Raw genomic sequence first — 24,232 nt, 5'->3', positions numbered from 1 at the left:
GTAATATGATATGCATTACGCGAAATATGTAGTAAAAGGATGCTAAATGATTTATGGTATACATTTCTTGGAAATGTTTATAATAAATTGTCATTCTTGAAACATTTATTCCAAATACTTTTGGAATAAATGTATTAACCAAATTGTGGAAAAGGATGAACGTCACATCCGGTGCATTGCTTAATTACTATGTGAACCAAGCGTTAGAATACTTCCCATGATAATTATAAGTGATTGTAATTATAACAATAAGTTCTTTGTTTAGATTAAGTATAAATACTGCATTCATTCAATGAATAAAGAGAGAGTTTAATCTGCACTTGAAGAGTGAACAAGTAAAACTTAGTTCCTGGCAGGCTTCTCTAATGCCTGACCAGGAACATACATAACTATTGAATATAAGTTGATTGTTAAATAGTACTTAAAAGTGATAAATAAAATGTTAATAAAAGCAATACAATAAGTGTTTATAAAATATAAAAATATCCTCTAAGGAGGTATGTTAAGAAAAAGCTCTTAATGGTTAAAACAAATTTAACCAGCTGTTTGCCATTACGTCCTAATTAATTTTAAATCAAATACTTGGCAGCATGCACTCTAAACCTTGGGATGCATGCGCGAACAATATATATTTACAGTAGCTCATTACAGTGCTAAACGAAGCAATGTATTTCGCAACGCTTGAAACTGATAACAAAGTTTCTGAAATGTTGATAGTAGATGTAACAACACACGTATATCATTGAAGTGGTTTGTAAACCAGATGGAAATTTTTGTAGAGACTCCGCACTCTCATTATTTAAAATATGTACTAATCGGCAAAAAAAAGTTTATAAAATTAGGGTGACCGACGCGTGACTTAATGCCCTTGGTGTGAACCAGGCAAAGGGCACCAAGCTGTTTTTCTACATAGGTCAGCCAAATTTGAACATATTTCGATTATTTTTGCTTTATTATGTATTGACCGTATTAATCAGGGAAAAAAAAGTTTATGAAATTCGGTTCACCATAGGTCCCTTATATGTGGCTATTCGGCCGTACAGTGAAGGTGATGTTTTTTGCCAATATCTCCAGTAAACTTTGACCGAATTTCATGATTTTTTTTGTTTAATAGTATATTACTTCCGAGGTTCCAAGTTGTGTATTTGATAAGTGGGGTGTTACAGCCCGACCCAAAAGGGGAGGGCTGTATTCCCCACTTGTCAAATAACAACTTGGAACCTTGAAAGTACAATGCTTTACGTGATTAGGCAATGTAAATGAAAATGAAACATGCCGTAACACGTAAAAGGTATTAACGAATGCAAAGCGGTCGTACTATTTCCGTCTACTACGAACAAAATGGCTGCCGGCGGTCATATTGGATTTTATTAAAAACGATATAAATCGGTAAAAATTAAGTAAAATTCATACGATTTCTCCTATTTTTGTTCAATCTGACAGGTACTTGCACACCGAATAGCGTGTTGTAGAAAAAGTTCTAGAATTAGGTCATTGGGCTAAGGCTGCTACTGGGCCTTAAGTGTTTTTTGCACATAAATCGAGTAAATCTCATCCGATTTTGCTAGTTTTTACTTAATTTGAAAGGTAATTGAATAATAGGAAATTGGCAAAAAATTTGGGTTCCTGAAATTACGTCGTAAATTTTTGTTTTACTTGAGAGGTACTTCGTACGGGCTTTCGTAATTGCGCTAAGCGCAATTTTAAAGATGAAGATTTTTAAAGATCAGTAAATTTGCACATGCCGCACTTGGGCTAGGCGAGCAATAATGTGAAGTACTCAATAGGCTTACGGAAGCATTTTGGAAAGGGACGCATAAGGGTTACAGAAGTGTTAGGGTTACGGGCGTATTAGGGCTACGGGACGTAGTATAGCTACGGACGAAATAGGATTACGGGTCGTACGGGGCTCAGTCGAAGCAAACGCTTCGACTGTTCTGATGCCTTGTTTTATTCAATATTTTGTAGTTTGCAACTGCGTCACGGCTTGGTGCTAATCAAGTTATTACAGATATAATGTTTGCAGCTCGCATAGGCTGAAAGTCAATAACATTGGAAAGAATGGTATTTGTTTTGACGATAACGCCTTTATCTTCCGTTAATATCATCTGTAATTCGCGATATTTACTTTACTAGTCCAGTCAATTCACCATGTCTGACTACCACACCGACCATGCACTTTTTGATTTCGACCAGCCCTCCAGGAAGGCATAATTGGTACAAACGGGGATATGCATGCCACCATCTACTCTACATACATACAGTACAAAACCTGTATTGCCCAGGGTTATCACTTGAACCGATCGACAGGTATGTAAATATCGAGAGATTTCGATTCACTGGACTACTAAAGAGACACCATATACGGAACTTCGGCATTTTACTGTTAGCAAATAAACCGAATTGTATTATTTCACGCACTTGATCTTTCCAGGAAACTGTTTACTCTTCTTGTGTATACTATAGTGTGGTCGTTTTGTGCTGATCACACAGACATGTAACAACTCAATAGAGCGCTTGTTAATATTCAATGAACGTCAACACAAGGTATGGTCGAATGTTAAACTTTGTACGGAGCGATTTCATATAATATAAACAAACTCACCACTCACGAGATTTATATGAAATCGCCATGCCCTCCGGTTTGTATGAACAGATCATACCTGGTTTGTACATTCATGGTTAATATTAACTCGTCTGCTTTCGATTACTCGATTGAGCGTAGCAGTGGGAATGAAATTCAACCGCAGACATATTTGAACACACAAAAACCGGTTGAATCGGTTCTGGTCCGGTGAAATTGAGTGCTTTCTGGCAAAAGCGTAGCTAGGAGGCACCGATTTTGAAGTCTGATGTTAGTTTCATTTCCAATCCTGTAAATCAAATTCGACCAAGCGGGAAGGCCCTTAAATAGAATCGCTTACTGACTTTGCACTCTTCCCGTCAGGACGTCCGCGGTTTTTCTGGAATTTTAGACCCCCTCCCCCCTTGTCCGCACTTTTCCACTACACAAATGTATGGCGGTCACGCTTTGCCGAACACCCCTCGACCCCCTCACCCCTTTAATGCGGACGTCCTTCATGGATGGCCCCTCAATGTTCGTGAAATTCTTTAAAGATGTCATTTATCCGTACAATTAATTTCTATTGCTATACAAAGAGGCAATGCGGCATGTATTCTTGGAACTTTAGGAAGTAATAGAGCGGATGATTTTTATTTATTGTAATATTTGTTGATTGAAAAGATCGTTTTTTTATTGACTGCGCCGTATGCGAGCAGTCTTTTTTTTCGCTTTGAATAAATAAATAGATTTTAAAATTAAGTCTGGGTCGTCAGCACAGTCTAGCAACTGACTCAACTTTTTCAAGATTGCACCGCATTGCTTTTCATCTTCTCAAGAACAATGTTGAAGAATAGAGCTGCGAGTCCATCGTCATTCTAGCCAAATGTATCATTTTTTTGGGTACGCAAGTTCTACCACCGCACCAAACAGCTTTGTTCAAAGAAACTTTGTCATACTGCCGTAAAATATACGCAAATGTCTTGTATGCAGCAGTCAATAGATTAATTCCTCTGTAGTTGCCACATTCCAATTTGTCACCCTTGTACAATACGGGACAAATGATTGGCTGTGCATTCCAATTGTTGACCGACATATCTTTCTCTTTCAACTTTTCCATTGTCTGCGTAACCTCTTCATGCATACAACGGTCGCTATTAGTGGGTTGCTAAGGTTGATTTTTACATAGACGTGAAATGAACACTAACTGAATTGTCCATCCGGTTGATGACAAAACCTTTCACCATTCCTCTATCTTTAATAAGATCCTGGGTAGGCTGAGGTTACACACTCTACTCTATTAGAGCACACTCTACTCAATCCGTAACCTACTCTACTTTTATGTGCTTGCTAAGCAAAAATTGAGATGATGATGATGCAACAGATAAAAAATCTGTTGAGCAAACAATTGTCGACTTTGTTTCGTTGCGAAGATATAAAAGCAGCGATCTTTGACTCTGGCATAATGAGTTGGTGAAAAAAATGTTCGTCTCGATTTTGATTTCTGCATTGTTGGTGGTGGTGGTGAGGATAAAGTATTTTTTGCGTTAAAGTGAATGGCTGCGTCTAATCTAAATGTAGTGTCCGTCAATAGCAATCACACTTCCAAATGGATTCACGTTCGATGAAACAAAGTATTTGGACTTGAAATCAAGGGCTAATTATGCACTGGAGAAATGCGAAGATGCTACAGCCGGATGTTCAAACGATTGTTCAGCTCAATTGGTAAAATATTGTTTAGGCCGAACTCTACATAAAGCAACGCGAAAGAGACCTAATTCAAATTAATTCTTTTGTTCTACTGTCAACTTTGATAGAAGAACAAAAGAAAAATTTGAATTAAATACCTTTCGCGTTGCTACGTGTAGCTCTAGAGGAAGACACAAGCGCAATTTTGCGTTCCTGAGCTCGAAAATTACCGTAACGTTTTATTTGAATTAATCGAAAATAGACCTGCGATGGGCGATACAACGTTATTGACTCATACCCGTGCCAATCCTTTCAACCCTACTGCGTGCAAAATGTTACCGACACACCGCTTTGTTACGGGAATTTTCCAATAAGTAATCCAGCATGTGTAACACGAGCCATAAACAATTTCGTCTGCACAGAAGACGGACAGTTCCCTGGTAATGTCTGCAAATTTTATTGCAGCAACAGAAATTCGAATAATTTCCTTTTATCTCCGCAAAAAGATCCGACTGACTGCTCCAAATACCATGTGTGCAAAGGCAGTTTTCATTCTATCGAAGAGTGCCCAGCCAGTCATCATTTTATCTCAGACGGAAACAGGGAAGATATGTACATGAACCCCGGCAGTGGTCAATTTAGTTGTCGATTTAGAAATGAGAACGAGGCTTGTATATGCGACCGATTCGACTGCAATGGAAAACCAAATGCATTTGTTTTCCGTTACGCCGACTATTTCAATTACGCTTATTGCCTCCAAATCGGAACGACCAGCAAAGTTGTGATGTTTAAATGTCCGAGTGGAAGCAGACACCGTGGCTGGAACTGGAACTCACCAGCGCCAACGGCTGCTTCTGTTGAGTGTGTTCCATTTGGTACACAGGTCTAGTTCTAGAGCGTGTCCGAACAAATCACCAGTTTTCGATTTGGCGCGTTACTGAAAATTTTGTGTGTCAACTATGTGAATAACTGCAGAAATAAAGATAGAGAAACACGAGACGTTGAAAAATATTTTTATCACAGAGACAATCGAAGTTGCCATGCCTGATGATATACTATACTATCATATACCTATTAGGTAGATGAGTTTTTCTTACGTGTTACTTTATGTGAAAGTATAACTTGTCAAAGCCACAAAACTTTCGCCAAGTTAGATTTTCATACAAACAAACCAAGTGTCCCAGTCCCAGTGACAGTTCTGCGAACATTAAGTTACATTAAAGTAGGAAATTGTGTACTTTCAAAACGTTCTATTGCTCAAATCTCAGCGCCGTTATTGCTCCAGCGCCCTGGGCTCAGCCCACTTAGCCCATGAGTTAATACAGCCCTGGTTGGGCCAAATTTAACTAGATTCTTTCAGTGTTTTTGATATACTGAAGGAATCCTTGGTTGTTTTGGGTTCCCTTCTCGATTTTTGTGACTATTAACTTGTTAGTGGTGTCACCGAGGGGAGGGTCTCACAAATGTTGTAGAAGAATCAAATATCGCTTCCAAAACTACAAAAATCAGGTGAATAGTAGGTAAAATTTATTTTCATTTATTTTATGTTGCCCTTATAACTGGAATCAATCTCAAATCAGACCGTCTTCCGCGGAGTTAAAGTTAATTTGATTCCATTCATCGGAATGTTGAAGAACGACATCGGATGCATTTCGAACGGTTCATTATTCGGATGCAGTTTAACATCGAAACGACGAATGATTTGAAACAATCCCATTTTGAAGTTAAACATTGCCAGGTGCATACCGATGCACATCCGTGGACCGTCACTGAAGGGCCTGATAATAAAAAATCAAAATGAATCATCCCTGAACGATCAGTATCCACTTGGCTTACATGTAAGCGGATTTGAGACGTTGAGCCCTTTGCTCAGCTGAGAAACGCTCCGGATCGAATAAATCGGGATCGGGATAGTGTACTGGATCCCTGAGACAAAAACATTCATAAAGGCAAAGTTGAGTCAATTCCCCTGACTCGGAAACACTCACTGTTGCACTGCGTTGAACGGTATAACAACTGGCGTTCCAACTGGTATGGTTACTGGCTCAGTTTGTCCTGGAAGCAATGGCATTCGAAACGGTTTGGTGCAAAGTTTTTGAACGCCAAAGAATGTTGTCTGAATTCGCATGCATTCTAAATGGAATAAAATTTGTTCAGCGATCAGTGTCACTTCACATCGATTTTAGACCACCTACACCCATGTCTGTTTTCTTATACCATCCCCCTCCCCCGGAAAACAGACGTGATATTCGCTGACATGCCAAAGTTGTATTGAAACATGTAAGATTGAATTATAACCACTGAGCTTACGAACAACACTTTTAACACGCAATCAACAATATAAAAGTACCTTCTTTGAACATTTATAATGAAAAAAAATGATTTAAAAGAAGTTGTAAGGTTGCGTACAGTAAACATTTATCTAAACGTTGACATATAAATCGTCACAATATGGACGATGATGAAGAAAGTTCAATTGAAACGCGGCTGAGGCTCGAAAAAAAGTGAGCTGCCATATAACATATGTTTTTATGTAATACCCCCCTACCACCCCGTCGGCTTTCGTCTGATTTTCATTACCACCTCTCCGCACATTGAATGCTGACGTCATATATGGACGACCCCTAAGAGAACTCCCCCTGTCAACCGGGTTGACTCAACCCCACCCCAAATTATTTGTTTGTTTGTTTGTGGACAAGGAACGACAGGTTGTCATACCCTTTTGCATGTACAATTTCATCGAATCTTCAGTGTAATGAAAATAAGAATTTCGACGTATGTACCTATACCTATAGTCTCGAAATATTTTTACCGGAGTATTCTTACCGAATGCAACCTTTTCGAGGTATTCATGTTTGTGGATCAAGTCATAGGTAATTTCGTTGTCATTTGCAACGAATGACTCCTGAATGCGACGCGCTAATTCCTCTTGGATGTGATGATGTTTGGCCAAATTGTACAATGCCAGCGATAAAGTGTTTGCCGATGTTTCATATGCCTCAATGAAGAACACGGTACAGGTACCAATTATTTGAGTTTCGGTCATTTCTACAGACAAGACATAGTCAGGTGAGGTGGAGGTATAAGTATAATGTGCGTCGCAATGTTATACATACCAAATTTCTTGCGACTATTGAGTACAAACTGAAGCACATCTTCACAGTATACAGCTCCTGAGTCACGAATTTTCATTTGTTCTCGAACGATGTCCGTGAAGCGTTTAGCTAACAGTTTTGGGACTGTGCTGAAGGCAGTAAGAAAGAGTTAATGAAACTTGGCCGTCGTTGTGTGTTTCAGACAGCTTACGAAACTTTTATGAACTTTTGAAGACTGGGAACTAGGAACACAAACATTGATTTCATAGCCGTGATCATGTCGGGATTGAAAACCGATTTCCCCATGTCTAAAAATTCGGTTCGGTGGCTTTCGAATGATTTCCCATCGATGCTGAATGTACATCTCAACATTGTTTCGGTGGTGAATCGCGAGCAAATCTGTGTAAAGATTTTACTTTTAAATTATTCCTTTCTCTCGAACCCTGAATCGGTTTGCGATGCAACACAACTCAATTTCGGGTTCGACCGAATATGACCTACACCTGAATTTTTACTTTCGGGTTTTGACCTAAGCCTGATATTTTTCAGTTCATATAAAGTCATGTTCGGGTCAACAGAAACTTTTGCACCAAAACCACCCAAAACTTCAGTTTACCAGAATCCTGATCGGCATGGGCACGCTCACGCGTGTGCGAGATTCCCTCCTTAAGGGGGAATCTCGCACATGTGCGAGATTCCCTTATAGAGGGAAATCTCGCACACAAATTTTTGTGTTTAGTGTGCAAATGGTAAAAAGTGTGCGAGTTTATGGAAGTGGTGTGCGAGTTCGTGGAAGTTGTGTGCGAGTTCGTGGAAGTTGTGTGCGAGTTTATAGAAGTGGTGTGCGAGTTCATAGAAGTGTTGTGCGAGTTCAGAGAAGTGGTGTGCAAGTTCAGAGAAGTTGTGAGCGAGTTTATAGAAGTTGTGTGCGAGTTCGTGGAAGTTGTGTGCGAGTTTATAGAAGTGGTGTGCGAGTTCATAGAAGTGTTGTGCGAGTTCAGAGAAGTGGTGTGCGAGTTCAGAGAAGTTGTGAGCGAGTTTATAGAAGTGGTGTGCGAGTTTATTGAAGATGTGTGTGAGTTCATAGAAGTGGTGTGCGAGTTCATATAAGTTGTGTGCGAGTTCATATAAGTGGTGTCTGTACAAGTGGGGTGTCGACCGACTAAGTCGATTGTTCAATCAACTAAACGTTTGCACAATAGATTAATTAATCACCTGAACGTTTGCACAATCGAATGAATATATTGCGCAATCACTTAAACATTTGCACAATCGACTAAGAGGATTGTGCAGTCACTTAAACGTGTGTACAATAGACTAACTGGATCGTGCAATCACTTAAACGTTTGCTCAATCGACTAAGAGGATTGTGCAGTTATTTAACGTGTCCACAATAGACTAACTGGATAGTTCAATCACCTAAGCGTTTGCACAATCAATAAAACGTTTTGTTCAATCACTTAAACGTTTGCACAATCGACTAGGTACATTGTGCAATCAACAAAGTTGATTGTGCAATCACGTAAACGTTTTCTCAATCGACTAAGTGGATTGTGCAGTCACTTAAGCGTATGTATAGTAGACTATCTGGATTGTGCAATCACCTAAACTTTAGCACAACCGGATGAATATGTTGCACAATCACTTAAGCATTTGCACAATCGACTAAGAGGATTGTACAGTCACTTAAACGTGTGTACAATAGAGTAACTGGATTATACAATCACTGAAACGTTTCCACAATCGGCTGAGTGGATTGTACAATCACTTAAGCGTTTCCACAATCGACTAACGGGATTGTGCAATCACTTAAACGTTTGCTCAATCGACTAAGAGGATTGTGCAGTCACTTAAACGTGTGCACAAAAGACTAACTGGATTGTGCAATCACCTTAACGTTTGCACAATCGAGTTAGCACATTGAACTTTTACTTCAATGATAAATGCACAAAAAACTTCAAAATACAAAGACTTTATTGTATACTTAGTTGTTTGTCCAAAATCGATTAATTTAACCAGTTGAAGTGATTGCACAATCCTATTAGTCGATTGATAAAACGTTTAAGGGATTGCACAATGCTCTTAGTCTATTGTGCACACGTTTAGGTGATTACACAATCCAGTAAGTCGATTTTGCAAACGTTTAAGTGATTGCACAATCCAATCAGTCGATTGTGCAAACGTTTAGGTGATTGCTAAATGAGTGCACATTCGAAAACTCACTCACCGCTTCCAGACACTCGCAAAACACTTCAAAAAACTCGCACACCACTTATATAAACTCGCACACCATTTTCATAAACTCGCACACCACTTCCATAAACTCGCACACCATTTCCATAAACGCGCACACGGAATAGTTTTTGTGCGAGATTCTCATCTAGAGGGAAATTCGCACTGTGCGAGATTCCCTTCTTAGGGGGAATCTCGCACACAGTACAAAAGATCAGTGTGCGAGATTCCCCGTACTCTCCTGATCTGACCTGACAAATTTCAGGTTCAGGTAGAACCATTTATATTCAGGTCGAACCTGTTCAGATTCAGTATGAAATATTACAGCTCTGGGTCGAACCAGCAGGTAAAAAATTTCAGGTTCTTGTCGAACCGTTTCAGTTTCAGGTTCAAAGCGAACCGTTTCAGCTTCAAGTCGAAGCATTTCAGGCTCAGATCTAACAAATCGAACAGTTTCAGATTCAGTTCAAACCGCCTCAGGTTCAGGTCAAACCGTTTCAGGTTCAGGTCGAATAATTTCAGGTTCAGATTGAACAATTTCTGGTGCAGGTTAAATCATTTCTCATTCAGGTCCAACCGTTTAATGTTCAGGTTGAACCATTTTATATTCAGGTCGAACTGTTTCAATTTCAGGTCGAACCATTTCACGATCAAGGTCGAACCTGAAATCGTAAATTCAGGTTCAAGCCTGGTCAACACGAACATGTTCCGTCAACCTATCAGCACATCCTCCACACTTACATCCTTAGCGTCGACTTCAGCATTTTCCCCTAGCGTGCGAACATACTGTTCCCATTCGTTACCCACTGTTAGCATGGCTGGAAACACTGCCTTGGTTTTGTTGGCCGATAGGAAGGTGGAAAACAGTGCTCTTCCATGACGCCATTCTTCTCCTGTTACAAAAAATGGATTCGATTTCAGCAATTCATCCCCATCGGAGACAGTTACGTCATTCGTTTGGAAATTCGTGAATGCCTTAACGAGCATTTCTCGCTGCAATTCCGGATCGCGTATCATAACGGCCGGTTGCAATAATTTATAGAATCCGACGTATGAAGCATTGTTGTATGTGTTGTACCACCGTTGATAAGCAAGACCAATGTGCTCGCGAAACGTTAGTTGCTTCAATAAATTGCCGAACAGGAACACTGGCTTTGGTCCGCGTACTTTGCGCCGGTCCCAATATGAGTATCGATTGCGTAGCCATACGTAGCTCAGACTCAATAACGCAAGCACAAAGACAAGGAACATTTTCTTTTTGTCCCGATATTTTTAGATTAAAACTAACGTTCGATGATAGAGCAATAGTAACGAGAGAATGATTGCACTCAGTGGAAAATAAACTACGCGACTCGAAGCATTTAATATCTTGGAATTGCAAAGAAAAAGTGTTCGTTATCAATAAAATCTGTTGATTTATCACTTCAATTCACAAATATTTCTCGATTTTCAATGATTCCATTTGTGATTTAAGTGGATAATAACGGTATTATGCGAAAAGTCTTAGGTAAATAATAAATATTTAGATTCGCTCCATAAATGCTATCTGATGTGATAGCCTTGCTGAAGCGAATCGATTGTGTTGTCTTTCAGACGGACAGTCTATCTGTCACAAAATCTTTAAAAGTTGAATGTGACGCAGGTCCATTCGTCTCAACTTATAAAATGTCTTTTGTCACTACGAGACCTACAAGAATCACAAGAACAGTAAAGGGTATTTTATGTTCGAGAAATGGTATTTGCCATTTCGAGAACATAAAACACCCTTACAGTTCTTGTAGCATAAATAGTTTTATATATTGAGCGCTTAAACACGCATTTTACGAACAAAGCACATCACATTTCAACCATACAAATCTAGTGCGACCGTCAATTTTAAATCATAATTTGAAACGTTTGACCGTACCAATTGATTGGAACTTGTTTTGCTTGGAATCGAATTTTGAGTGATAATTTAAAACGTTTGATTGAATACATACGTAATGCGTACATTGTTTTTACTTGATTTCCATTTTCTTATAACATGAGTTTCCCTACTTAGGTTGGGAAAACATTTTCCCTCCCTAGGTAAGTTACGCGTTTTCCTTCGCAGTTTATCTTGTTAAAAATGTCCCAAAATATCCCTACCTGATATACATGCTTTCCATAGGGGGTAAGCTCACTTTCCGGAGGGTATAGGCAACAAAATAATCATATTCCTTATTGAATGAAACAAGTTTACCAAAATTTCCATTTCAATTAGGGATTGCAAACCGGTTTAAACCGAACTGGTTAAGTGTGCAATTTTAGCCAAATCGAAACCGCGGTTTTTGAGCATAAAAACCGGGGTTTTCGGTTTTTAAAAGTCTCTCCGAAAGTCCAAAATTTAGTTCAAAGAGTACTATGGCAAGCTTGTATTTTGCGCCTCTGTAGTATTATTGGAGTTATTCTTGTATCCTAATTATGACATGAGGAATGTGTGATATGAGGTGCAAAACATTGGTCTCGGAATTTTGTCATTTTTAAAAATAAACATAAAAAACTTCAAAAAATCGAAGCCGGCGTTGTGGTCCTTGCATAAAAACTCCTCATGACATGTGGAATGTGTAGTAGATAAATAAAAGCACCGAAGGCACGAATAAGGCGGAAAACAGAAGTTAGCGACAGTACTCATTCATGGTAGACAAATGGTAGTCGCGACATCGAAAATGTTATTAAACACAAGATGGCTGTGTTTGAGGACAGAATCTAGAGACTGTTTATCAGCATTTCTTATGTGTTGACAGTGTTGACGCTGAGACAACATTTTCGAATGCTGGACTTTTATGTACAAAATTACGTTCTAGATTAAGTGATACGAAAAGAATGTCAAGTAACATATCTGCGCCGAAGTCACGAGATGCAATCCTCAGAGAGGATAAACAGTTTTTCTGCAGAAACTTAAGATATTTTATGTCTCGATGCTGATGCAAAGAAAAACCCAAATTCCCTCTCCAAACAGATAGTAAACAAATTCATTTCATTTCATTGAATGAAATACTGCGTCATAAACGCGAAAAAAGTACTAAAACTGTTAAATTTAGAGAAAAAAAAGTTTTTTATCTTAGCGTTGAAAAAACCGCGGTTAACCGGTTAACCGCGGTTTTCGGTGAAAAAAAAAACCAAAACCGCGGTTTTTGAATTCGAGTTCGGTTTGCAATCCCTAATTTCAATCAAGTACTCAGTTTGTGAATAAATTTTAATTTTTGAAACGTCAATTTCTCTTTCACTTGTGCAGACGTACGTAATTCTGTTGAATTCTTACAATGGAAAGGGGTAATTATTTGAAATTTTTTGTTGTCCAACGCGATTTTGTCTTAAATATGTTCGATTAAAATTGAAATTCCTTCACAGTTTTATCTAAATTTTTGTCTATCAAACTCAAGCAGTGTTTCTTACGTAGATATCGAGGAAAACAATTCGAAGAAGTTTTGAAGTTCCATATCTGGGAAAGTGCTGCAGATGTTTCAACGCCACCTAAACACCGAATCCGGATTCGAAATTTGATTTCAATATCTGGATTCCATTGAGTGAAAATGACGTATACGAATCTCTGAACTATCAGTTGGTGTTTGGTAATTAAATCTTCTAAACTTTTCTTCTTATTTTTTCGAAAAATAAATGAATTACAGCAAACAAAAGGCGCTCCGATTTCGCGTTTCCTTTAAGTCTATGAAGAACATGTTTAATTTCCATATCGTTGATGTCAGTGGTGAAATTACCGTAAAGTCATTTCCAAACGAAACGATAAAACATTCGAAGTGACTATTTGCACTTAAGTGCAAATAGTGTATAAAAAGACTATTCGCACTTAAGGGCAATTAGTGTTCTAATAGACTATTTGCACTTAAGTGCCAATAGTCTTCCTATACACTATTTGCACTGAAGTGCAAATAGTGTCTTAATGGACTATTTGCACTTATATGTTTTTGAGAAAATGAAAATATAAGTGGAAAGTAGTACTGTTTTTTCCGCGAAATGACTAAAGGCAGTCAACTTCCGTTACAATATAAGTGCAGTTTCAAACAGTTAGACGCACAAACTAATTTTTTTAATGAAATTTGAAAAAAAAAACCTACAAAAACAAGTTCAGATTAGGTTTAATACGCCATCTAACGGTTAACGGTCGGCAACATAAGCTTACCAAACAGCTCGTAAACGGTTTGTTTCGAAATAACTATTTTGGAAATAGTCTTCTAATAACTTGATCGTCTGCTGAGAGTAGAAAGATTAGAGAAAATTAGTACAAACTTTAACATTTCAAATGTCTCACTGTCATTTTTTTCATAGAATGTCATTGAGAATTCGCAACGACACAATGAAATTCTCTGAAAATTTTGATAGTGAGACATTTGAAATGTTAAAGATTGTAGATTAACGCCGATATTAACCTTAATTTTCCTTATGCAAATAGCCACGAGCAAGAGTGTTCCATCGACAAAACTTGATTTTTGCTTCCACAAATGGTCAGAAAGAAGAGTTTTACATCGGCAACACTTGATTCTTACTTCTACCAACGCACTCCAAAACAGGCACGACAACACATTTAATATAAGAGGCCTACTCGACGCAGTAGTCAGAATTTTTCATATAAATTTAGTTTTTTATGTTGGTACCAAAATAAGAGGCTTTTTGACCGTTAAAAAAATCTGCTCTTGTGCTTGTTCTTGGAGTGCGTTGCTTCTACGAATGTCCAAAAGGAAGAGTCCAATTGAAAGACTAACTACTGTTCCGGAGTTCTGAGGTCATTTGCTATACGCTAACACTTTATTTGACTAAAATCCTCCGAGAACAATTTGATAATTTTTCTCTTGATATTACTAACATTGGATCTGACATATTCGTGACATATCGAAGCGTTTTTCTATTGATAAGGTAAAACAATAGTAGACGATAAAGAATGACTGCCATAGTACCGTTCCAGATGCTGTTCCAGCTGTAGAGCCCTCAGAAAGAAGAAAAAAATCTGCATTTTGGCACCAACTTTTTTTCTAACACTTCTGTGGGCTTGCAGCACAAAAGTACTGGGCTCATTTATGTGTGGAACGATAGTGGGTGAGGCCAGCTACAACACCCCATACTTAGTTCCGTGGAACAACGAAGCTGCAGAGAAGCAGTACTCTCCGAACATTCACTATATTTTAAGTCATAGCTCTCGTGGATCAACTAGCACCATGCAGTGCGTATACTCTATCTGTAGGTCTTTCCAAGGCCGACAATCGTACAACATTACAACAATTTAAAATAATTTTTTCTTGAGTTATTGCCGAAAAACTGTTTTCGGTACTCTCTGACATGTGATCACTTTTGAACACTTTTCACAGAAAACAATTTTTTTTTAGAAAAAGTGAAAGATACGTGTTTCCTAGAATTGAAAGACGAATCCAACGAGCTATCACTCATTAAAATCGGAGTCGGCTTGTTCCCCAATCACCTGAAGTCTTGGCGATATGACTCTTAAGAGTCATATCGCCAAAACTTTAGGTGATTTTCTTAACTTTGAGAACAAGTGGTCTTCGATTTTAATGAGTGATAGCTCGTTGGATTCGACTTTCAATTCTAGGAAACACGTATCTTTCACTTTTTCGAGAAAAAAAATTATATTCTGTGAAAAGCGCTCAAAAGTAGAGACATGTCAGAGGGTACCGAAAACAGTTTTTTGGCAATAACTCAAGAAAAAGTTATTTTAGATTGTTGTAATGTTGTTGTACTAATGTCGGCCTTGAAAAGACCTTCAGGTAGAGTATACGCACTGGCTGGTGCGAGTACATCCACGAGAGTTATTTTTAATAATATAGTGAATCTTCGGAGAGTCCGCCTTCCCTGCAGCTTCGACGTTCCACGGAACTGAGTATGGGGTGTTGTAGCTGGCCTCACCCACTATCGTTCCACATATAAATGAACCCAGTACTTTTGTGCTGCTAGCCTACAGAAGTCTTGGAAAAAACGTTGGTGCCAAAATCCTTCTTTCTGGAGGCTCCACAGCTGGAACAGCATCTGGAACGGTACTAAAGCAGTCATTTTTTGTCGCCTACTATTCTTTTACCTTATCAATAAAAAGGCGCTTCGCTATGTCGCGAATATATGTCGTTAAAACAGATCCAAAGTTAGCAATATCAAGAGAAAAAATGTTACATTTTTCTCGGATGATTTTAGTAAAATAAAGTGTTAGCGTATAGCAAATGACCTCAGGACTCCGGAACAGTAATTAGTTTCTCAATTGGACCAACATTTGCTACGCGACAGGAGTTTGGAAAAAATCACATCAAAAAAATCTAAGCAATGAGGGAGGTACAAAAGAAAATTTTTTTCCAATTTTTTAACGTTTTCTTGAAGAATTCGGAAAATAAAAGGACCCGTGTTTTTGTCTTTTTTGATTCTAGCAATAGTGCTCTCTAAAGGACACTTTATACTTCCCATGTAGATGACGATTACAACAACAATTTGTATGGCGGGTGTGATCGGGTGCGAAAATTTTTTCACCTTCAAACAGTGATAATTTTTGGAATTTTGTCTTTTTCGAGAGAAGAAAAAACACGGGTCCCTTTATTTTTCAAGAAAATCAACTAAAAAGTATATGCGGTACCTCAATGGAGAGAATCGTAAGGATACGTACTTTTCGGTCATGTGACATTTGAAGGAACTTTCAAATTGTTGAAATTGAAAATTAAGAAGTTTATTTCTTCCCATACTTTAATTGAAGTTAATTATAATGTTCACTATTTGCACACAAAGACTATTTGCCCTTACACAGGTTAGCAGTCGCTATGTAACACGATTTTGCGCAGCGCAAAATCGTGTTACATAGCGACTGCTAACCTGTGTAAGGGCAAATAGTCTTTGTGCTAATTTAACTTAAGTGCAAATAGTGTATTAGAAGACTAATTGCACTTAAGTGCAAATAGCGTATTAGAATACTATTTGCACTTAAGTGCAAATAGTGTATAAGACTAATTGCACTTAAGTGCAAATAGTGTATAAGAAGACTATTTGCACTTAAGGGCAAATAGCACGCGCCTAAAACATTTTAATGCAACTGAGGTTAGCATGACCGGTAGTTTTATAATTCTATTTTGTTAAATATTTCTATTTAATCAGTGCTATGAAATGGTAAATTTCAACATAAAGATACAGTCTGACGCTTTTCCAGTCTTTGTCTTAAAAATTGATGATGAGAGACTATTCCAGAAATATTTTCAATTTCGTCAAAGTTGACCAGCTGCAATCTTTGGATACAAAGTCTAAATGCGGGTGACTCCATTCTAATTTTTCCTTATTTTCGATTTCAAAATTCTTTTTTGCAGATTTGGTCGTAATAATCGCTAAAAATTGTTGTGTTGAAGTCGTTGGCGACGGCATTAACTAAGTTCGAGCTGACAATAACTGATCGGTCAAAGGAGTGCGTTGTTCTCAGTTTATGGGGAGAAACATATGAAAATTTTGTGTCTGAAGGCAATGCCGTCGTAATTCGTAACGGTATCATCAACGAACATGCTGGCGTCAAATCGGTCAACTGCAGTCCCAACTCTTTGTTTTGGAATAATCCGAACTCGAAAATCACTACTGAGCTGAAGGAGTGTAACTGGGTTATGTTTGAAGTTTGAAAGAGACTCCTTGTAAACCATCTGCTTTACTATAAATTGTATTATAAGCGTCTCTATGTTTGTCATGTTTCATGTTGTACGCTCTATCGTCTCCAGCAAGTTTTATTTGTTTGCCAAAGAAACTCAGGCGTCCGCTGATAGGTGATTTTTCAGATTTTGAAAATTTACCATGAGTTATAGCGAACCGCCGAGTTATATAGGAAAAATTTAAAGCTTTCATAATATGGCTCTTTACAATTTCTAAGATGAATACTTCCTGCAAAAAATATACTTTTTTCGCGCTGAGGCTTTGCAGCATGCATGCGTAAGATCAGGAGGTTTACGCGCGAAATAAGTCTGACATTATCTCTTTCACTACATATTGACAAAAGTACACCTCATTTCGCAAATAGCTATCACATTGTTATGGTAGGTTAAAACAAACCGTTTTTGTAATTGGAGCCATCGAAACTGTTATGATTAGTCATTATTCACTAGACACCACCGCCATGAATGTTGTCCTCAACATGTCAAGAGCCGGTATAACTGTATACTATTCCACAGTAGATCATGAACGGTTGAAGCTCTTACAGTTTAAATTCTTAAAATTTATTTGTCTAAAATCTTATCTATTGTTCTACTTGCTGTTGGTTAATCATAAGAATTGATTTTGCATTGCTTTACAACGAAATTTCTTAATGCTGATAGCAAATTAATTTACTTGTAACAACACAGCGATAACGGCAATTTCGATAAATTTTAATTATTTCAATTGGAAATGATGAAATGACGGGCGAGTGCCAATCACTGGGGCCGTAGCGCCAAAAAAACATGGCGGACATCTGTAACTCTAGCAGCATTTCAACTGAGCTTGCGTCCCAGTGATCGGCGTAACCTCCTCATAGAAAGCCGTGGGCCGGGCTGCCACCAAAAATTTGTCTCGTACAACGTATTTGGTGCTTATAGGACTGCTATGCCGGCTATGCCGCTTGTAACATGTCAAGTCGAATAAGTTCGGAGATATGGTGACAAAAGTGCTATCTTGGAGGGCTGGTCAAGTTTTGTCGCATGTATTTATGGAAGTATAGAGTGTTTATTGATGAGGCAAATGAGAGGCATTGACAGCAATATCAAACCATTTTCGGTTCACTGGATCATGAGATGAAGCCCTCAGAGTCAGAGTGAGTATAAATCTTGCTACTCGGCCGTAGAAAGGTTTTTGCATGCATCTGAAGGAAAACACAGAGTTTCATATAATATGTTTCAGCTTTTGAAATTATTGAGGTGGTATTTGTGTTGGTTCCCAAATTCAACTATATAGCACATCATCTTCCATCCATGATCTTCTGTCCACTTGTCTGAATTCAAGGAATTTTTAGAGATTTTTGAGTTTTTTTTTTGGGATCCCTTCATGAATTTCGGTATTGTTGAGGTGGCCATGAGTTGGTTACCAAAATTCGAACAGAGCACATGTTCTACAATCTTCCCAGTTAGGGAGTTCAAGGATTGGTGAGCTATCTGGACTTTGGATATGGCTGAGGTGGCAGTATGTTGGTTCTCAAAAATCGAGTAGGCTGGTTCCTATGATTTCACATACATTTTTGGACGTAGCACGATCAGGTACGTCATAGGGATACTGGGACACTGGGGTTACGTGTACGCAATAAGTATTCGGGTTTGTACGGGGCTTACGTTTCGTCTGCCACATTCTACACTCGTTTCGTTATCTAGCATTTAAAATATGTAATTGCTGCGAATCTAAAACGAAAATCAGTTTTTCTTCGCGCTTCAATTGAACAAGTGATTCCGGCGGTGAATTATAATGGAATGAGTATTCACAATCAAAGTGCTAGCTAAAATCTACTTGTTAAACAAAAGAACGCTTATGGATGATTGAGCAGAACGTTACTAAAGAACGTTGGAGTGAGAAAATAAAGTCTAAATGAAATGAGAAATAATCGTCAGAGAATCCTGAGCGTGCGACAGCAGCGACTCGTCGTCTTTTTCATAATTATTCTAAGTTTCCTTCTTTTTTACCTTTTCTTCTTATCACCAGTTGATAATATTCAACCGGCTTATCGACTACTACAACCGGATACGGACTATGAAAAGCTAGCTAAATTATATCCAAATATTGAACCCATTTATCCAAATCTCGTTCCCGACATTGTTCACTACATGCAATTTCTCCATTCGGACGTGGATTTCTTCTTCTATTTGTCCGTGAAATCGGTTATGAAATATCATAATCCAGCCCTAATTATGATACATTGCGATTGCGACAATATGACAGGTAACATATAATTGTTTATAGCCGTTCGCCTAGCGAATTGACCTGTAGAGGCGCCACATCTTCGTTCGTAGTACTTAGTAGTATTTTCTGTATGTATTAGAATTTGGAATCAAGCAATTTAGCCACAGCCAAGTACGTAGAAATCAAGAAGAATTGCTCGGACGACTCATCTCGTATTGTTCAGAACAATTTAATAGTACATTACTGCTATAAGGTTGTATATAAGACTCTTATAATTAGAGACGTGTACGTATAAGAGCGCTTGCGCGAGTATTAGTACGAGTCTCATATATACAGCCTTACATCAATGAGGTATTTTATCGCAGTAGGCTAACTTCTCTTCTTCTAGTGATATAATTTTGCTTGCAAAACCTTTAGCTCTCTAGGGTAAATCTGTTTACTCTTATGTACGTCGTGTATATAGCGCACAATTCACACACACCGTAGGCGATAATAGTTATTTGTGTATCTGTTTTGGACAGATACTCAAAAAAATTTTCATGTAAGGGGTCGAAAACCAGAGAAAAATCTCAAAACTCCCTCATTTTCGGCCCCGACACATGAAAAATTTATTTAAAGTCTCCGTTCAGTGTTCTTTTCGGTTTTATCGGTTTTTGGTCGAATTCCAGTTGAAATGGAAAACACTTAAAATGTAAAGTTTCTGTAGAAATACAAGGCTGTAAACTTTGGGGAGGTCACGCAGATACAGATACGCGGGTGACACACACAAAATTTGACATTTTCATAGAAGATGGATTCTCAAATTGGACAATTTCATAGTAGGTGAATTCTATTTTGTGTGTTCCCGCATATCTAATAAAATGGCGGTCGGCGTGACTTCACCAACAATATAAATAGCCTTGAAGAAATAGGCAAATGCCTAAAAATTCGTCTTACAGTCAGAGGCAGTAAAATGTCAGCATGAATCTGCTTCAGCTGTTTTTCAGATGATTCACACATACAATCAAAACAGTACCACTGTGACAGAGAAATGTAGAACGACTGTTACACAGTTACTGATACTATGCAATATTGCGAGAAGAAGGATCTTCCATACAATATTGCGAGAAGAAGGATCTTCCATACAATATTGCGAGAAGAAGGATCTTCCATACAATATTGCGAGAAGAATTTTCTAGGATTTTTTTTTATTGGATTTTCTAAGATTTTATGTTTAACTTGTTTAACTGTATAAAGACGTACAAAGAGCGATGATTGTTTGTGTAGCTCAGATGAAAAATAGCTGAAGCAAAGGTATGGTGAAATTTCACTGTCTATAAGTGTATCAATATTATAAATAAACAAAAGCTCTTAAAAACTCCTAAAACGTGAAACTAAAAACCTCCTAAACCTCCTAAATTTTAGGACACAAAATAAGAATTTTAACCGGGGGATGTCTAGCCCCATTTTTCTGTCAGAAAGGGCTCAGAAAGCGGAGTTTGAGTTTTTAACAGAAAATGAAATTAGACTTTTAGACTTTTCACTACTAATTTCCTTAATTTTTGAAAAAAATCCTAAATTATTAAAGAAAACTTTGAAAAAACTCAGAGGATTTCAAGGAAATTTCTTAAAATGAAGCCTTTGGGGAGAAGCTAAGAAGGATTGATATTTGAGACTATCATTGAACTGAAAATGCTGAAGAAATGAAGAAACACTCAAGAAGTTAAAGAAACTTAAAAAAATTGATAAAAGTAATTCCTTGAAAAAACATTAGTCCTGAGTTTTAGATCATGTATACCTTTACCTTCATCTTGAGCTGACATTTTCAAAAAATCGACCATTTGCGTTTCTAACGCTGACCGAGCCGGGATCTTTATCGATAAAGGTGTAATCGTTTTACAAGAAACCCACATCCATAGTCGAAGAGTGTTCGGTTTTTACGAGCTGATGTTTTCATATGACTCACCACGGAAAATCAGCAATAAATGTTCCCGACCATGCTTTTTTCCTTGCAATTTTCGTATGACAATAAAACCACGCCGCAACGTCTGAGCTGATCCCTTCACATAAAACATTTTTTGAATTTCGATTTTTTTAAGAATTTTGTATGGATTTTCACGGCAGTCATCAATAGTGGGAATCCAGAATCGTATTGGAAAATAAAAGTTTCGAGAAAGTTGGCGGACCCCGGGGAAAACGAACCTATATGACCCACTGATAAAAAATGTATATGGGGCCGATGTGATCCGAGTTGATTTATGGGTCGCTCAAGGACGAAATATGTGAAAAACCACGAAAATGAGGGTTAAAGAAAAATTGAACGTAACTAACAGATGCTGAGGTCACTTCTTAAGGTGAGTTGGATTATTTCACTTCAGAATAATCCAAAGAGACCGATTTGTAAGTGCATTCGCATCTCCTAAGTCAGTCAAAGTTTCCCAATCTGTTCACCCAGTCTTTGGGTTCTTCCAAAACATTTATGGGATGTGCATCGGATATATTCATATCTAATGAGAGCTTATGGCATAAACTTTCATTTCAAAAAAGAAATTTTTTCGAAAACAATTTTTTGAAGCTATATAGAAATCGATTTTGGTGCAAAAATGTCAGGGTCGTGAACTCAGACAATTTTCAAATGACTGTTACGTCAAGACACCAACTTGAAACTTATTGTGTGTGGGCTCGTTAGAAAGCCACTGTCATTACCTTTACAACGACACCTAACACTTAATTTTAAGAGTGACTTCGCCTGACTTTGTATTACTTGGAAATTATCTGTCGATTTTTGTATATATCAATATTGTTAGGTGTGCCCAGACGGTATAAAAATTCCAAAAAATGAAAACGACGCATTTTTGTTGCTCTTGCATCTAATCTAAGTTGTCTGGACCAAAAAGTTTGATATTGTTGCAAAAAAATTTTTTCCATAGAAAGTAATGGAAAAAATGTATGGAAAATCACAGCGTTTTTTCACATATTTCGTCCTTGAGCTACCCATAAACCTCGGGGTCCGCCAACTTCATCGACACTTTGATTTTCTGGACCCAGTCATCAAGCTTTAAAAAAATATTTTGAAATGGACTCCTCCAAAAAAGAGGACTCAGAAAGCCCGTTCCACTATATCTGAGCTAGTCCTTCGAAAAAACTTTTTCTCACTTGAGGGCTACCGTGACTCATGATCTAACCATTCGTGCTTTCAACGCTAGCGTATCACCATTACAATCGGAAACGGGTATTGGTTTTACTTTCAGTCAAGCTTTGAGCAAAAATACGAAAATTTGGTTCAGCTCTTTATTTAGAAATAATTTTTGATTTTGACCTTCTTCATCAACTGAGAAATCGAGTACACTGCCATTAGTGAACTTATGGTAAACGTAAACAACTTGAACTTCGTTAGATTAAAGTTTTGTTTTCGGGGATTTGTGGGAGTTTTAAAAACCGGGGGGGGATTGAAAGGGGACTGCTAGCTTATATGTCACTTTTGGCCCTGCAAAATATGAGGATTTTTAAAGTGTGTGAGGCTCTCAAACGCAAAAGTAAGCATATGCTACGCTGAACCGTACAAGATCGTTTTAAAAGCCTCTCAATTATTCATCTGGTCTTTTATTCATCTCCTCTTTTCGTCAACGTCTCTCTCTTTTATAGAATCTCTTCTACACCTCCTCTCCTCCGTTTCATTTACATTTCGTTAAAGTTACCTCAGGCTCAGGATGATGGGCTGGAGAAAAAAGTTTCTTCGGTAAAAAACTCGAAAAACTTTTTTGCTCGTCCGCAGCTCTATAGCGCATAGCGGGGAAGTTTTATCGCCTTAACCTCCTCTGAAGCATATCAAAAGTTTTTTTAACACCATGTGGCAATTTTTTGAGGCCTGGCAGCCATTTTGTTAGGTTCTACAAATTAGCTACCAACAAATCATAGGTGTTCTCCAATCACTCCTGACAGTTGTAAGTGTCTACGTATTTAACGGCTGTCGGCCATTTTGTTAGGGAACTGAAAACAGAAGTCGAACGCAAATCTATAAGAACTTGTACTTCGTACGGGTCTAAAAACACTTTGGGTTTCATAGCCTTCCACTCCTAGGACCCTAAATTGTTTACCAGTGCCGAGCCGGCACATACAGCGAAATGGGACAAAACTGGACGGGGTGGAGGATATAGAGGGGGACGGGCGTCCAAAACCGAACGTTTAGTAGGAACTACTATATCTGACACATTTAAAAGTCAATGTAGAGTACGCAACAATTCAAAAGGAAAAGATCGTCTTGTGCCTTGGAACGTTTTCAAGTACTATCAACGAACATTGTGGGGCGAAAATAGCTACTTTCACCCCGCTAAAGAATATAAATCAACTTTCGCCAACCTCGGCATGAAAAGTTCGAGGAAAGAGTTTTCTTTTCTTTAATTCAAAATGAACTTACAGGAAAATACTGGGACATGCTACTGTCCGAAAACATAAACTTTGCTATCAATAGAGTTACGATGGTCACAGAAATAGGTGGCCAGAAAATAAATGAAGGCTGGCTCGGTCCACAGAACAAAGACTACCAAATCAATTCAATTTTCATCGAATACGGAGGATTTTTTATAGACCAAGACATTTTCTTTTTCAATTCGTACCAGCAATTCAGGCAGTACAACTTTTCGTTGAAGGTGAGTTTTGGCACTGCGTGGCAATTTTGTTCTCGCTAAATTTGACCGAATTATCTAGGTTGATTCTCCCGATGTGTTCGGTTGCAATTTGATTATGACTGCTAGGAACTTATCGTTTCACAAACTGCTGCTTGAAGAGTGGAACAACGACTACCAGTAACCCAACTTTAATT

At 38.0% G+C, this 24,232-nt stretch overlaps 2 protein-coding genes across 2 annotated transcripts; one reads left to right on the top strand and one right to left on the bottom strand.

Annotated features, from left to right (window-relative positions):
* Positions 1-3,972: 3,972 nt before the first annotated feature.
* Positions 3,973-23,308, top strand: LOC119085534. The gene is made up of 6 exons (XM_037195950.1): positions 3,973-4,084; positions 4,142-4,285; positions 4,512-4,689; positions 4,756-5,137; positions 6,717-6,719; positions 23,298-23,308. Coding segments are annotated over exons 1-5 (747 nt in total). The 5' UTR covers positions 3,973-4,042; the 3' UTR covers positions 6,718-6,719; positions 23,298-23,308.
* Positions 5,764-10,923, bottom strand: LOC119085533 (probable cytochrome P450 6a13). Its single transcript, XM_037195949.1, has 7 exons — positions 10,318-10,923; positions 7,556-7,743; positions 7,366-7,493; positions 7,076-7,297; positions 6,238-6,382; positions 6,086-6,175; positions 5,764-6,027 (listed from the first exon to the last, which is right to left on the bottom strand). The coding sequence occupies exons 1-7, from the start codon at positions 10,825-10,827 to the stop codon at positions 5,826-5,828; spliced, it is 1,485 nt and encodes a 494-aa protein (XP_037051844.1). The 5' UTR covers positions 10,828-10,923; the 3' UTR covers positions 5,764-5,825.
* Positions 23,309-24,232: the final 924 nt, after the last annotated feature.

This window comes from Bradysia coprophila, unplaced genomic scaffold (genome assembly GCF_014529535.1).
Source record: "Bradysia coprophila strain Holo2 unplaced genomic scaffold, BU_Bcop_v1 contig_94, whole genome shotgun sequence".
In the NCBI taxonomy this organism is placed as follows: Eukaryota; Metazoa; Arthropoda; class Insecta; order Diptera; family Sciaridae; genus Bradysia; species Bradysia coprophila.
Note: the sequence above shows the minus strand (reverse complement) of the source record. Positions and strands in the feature narration are given on the sequence as shown.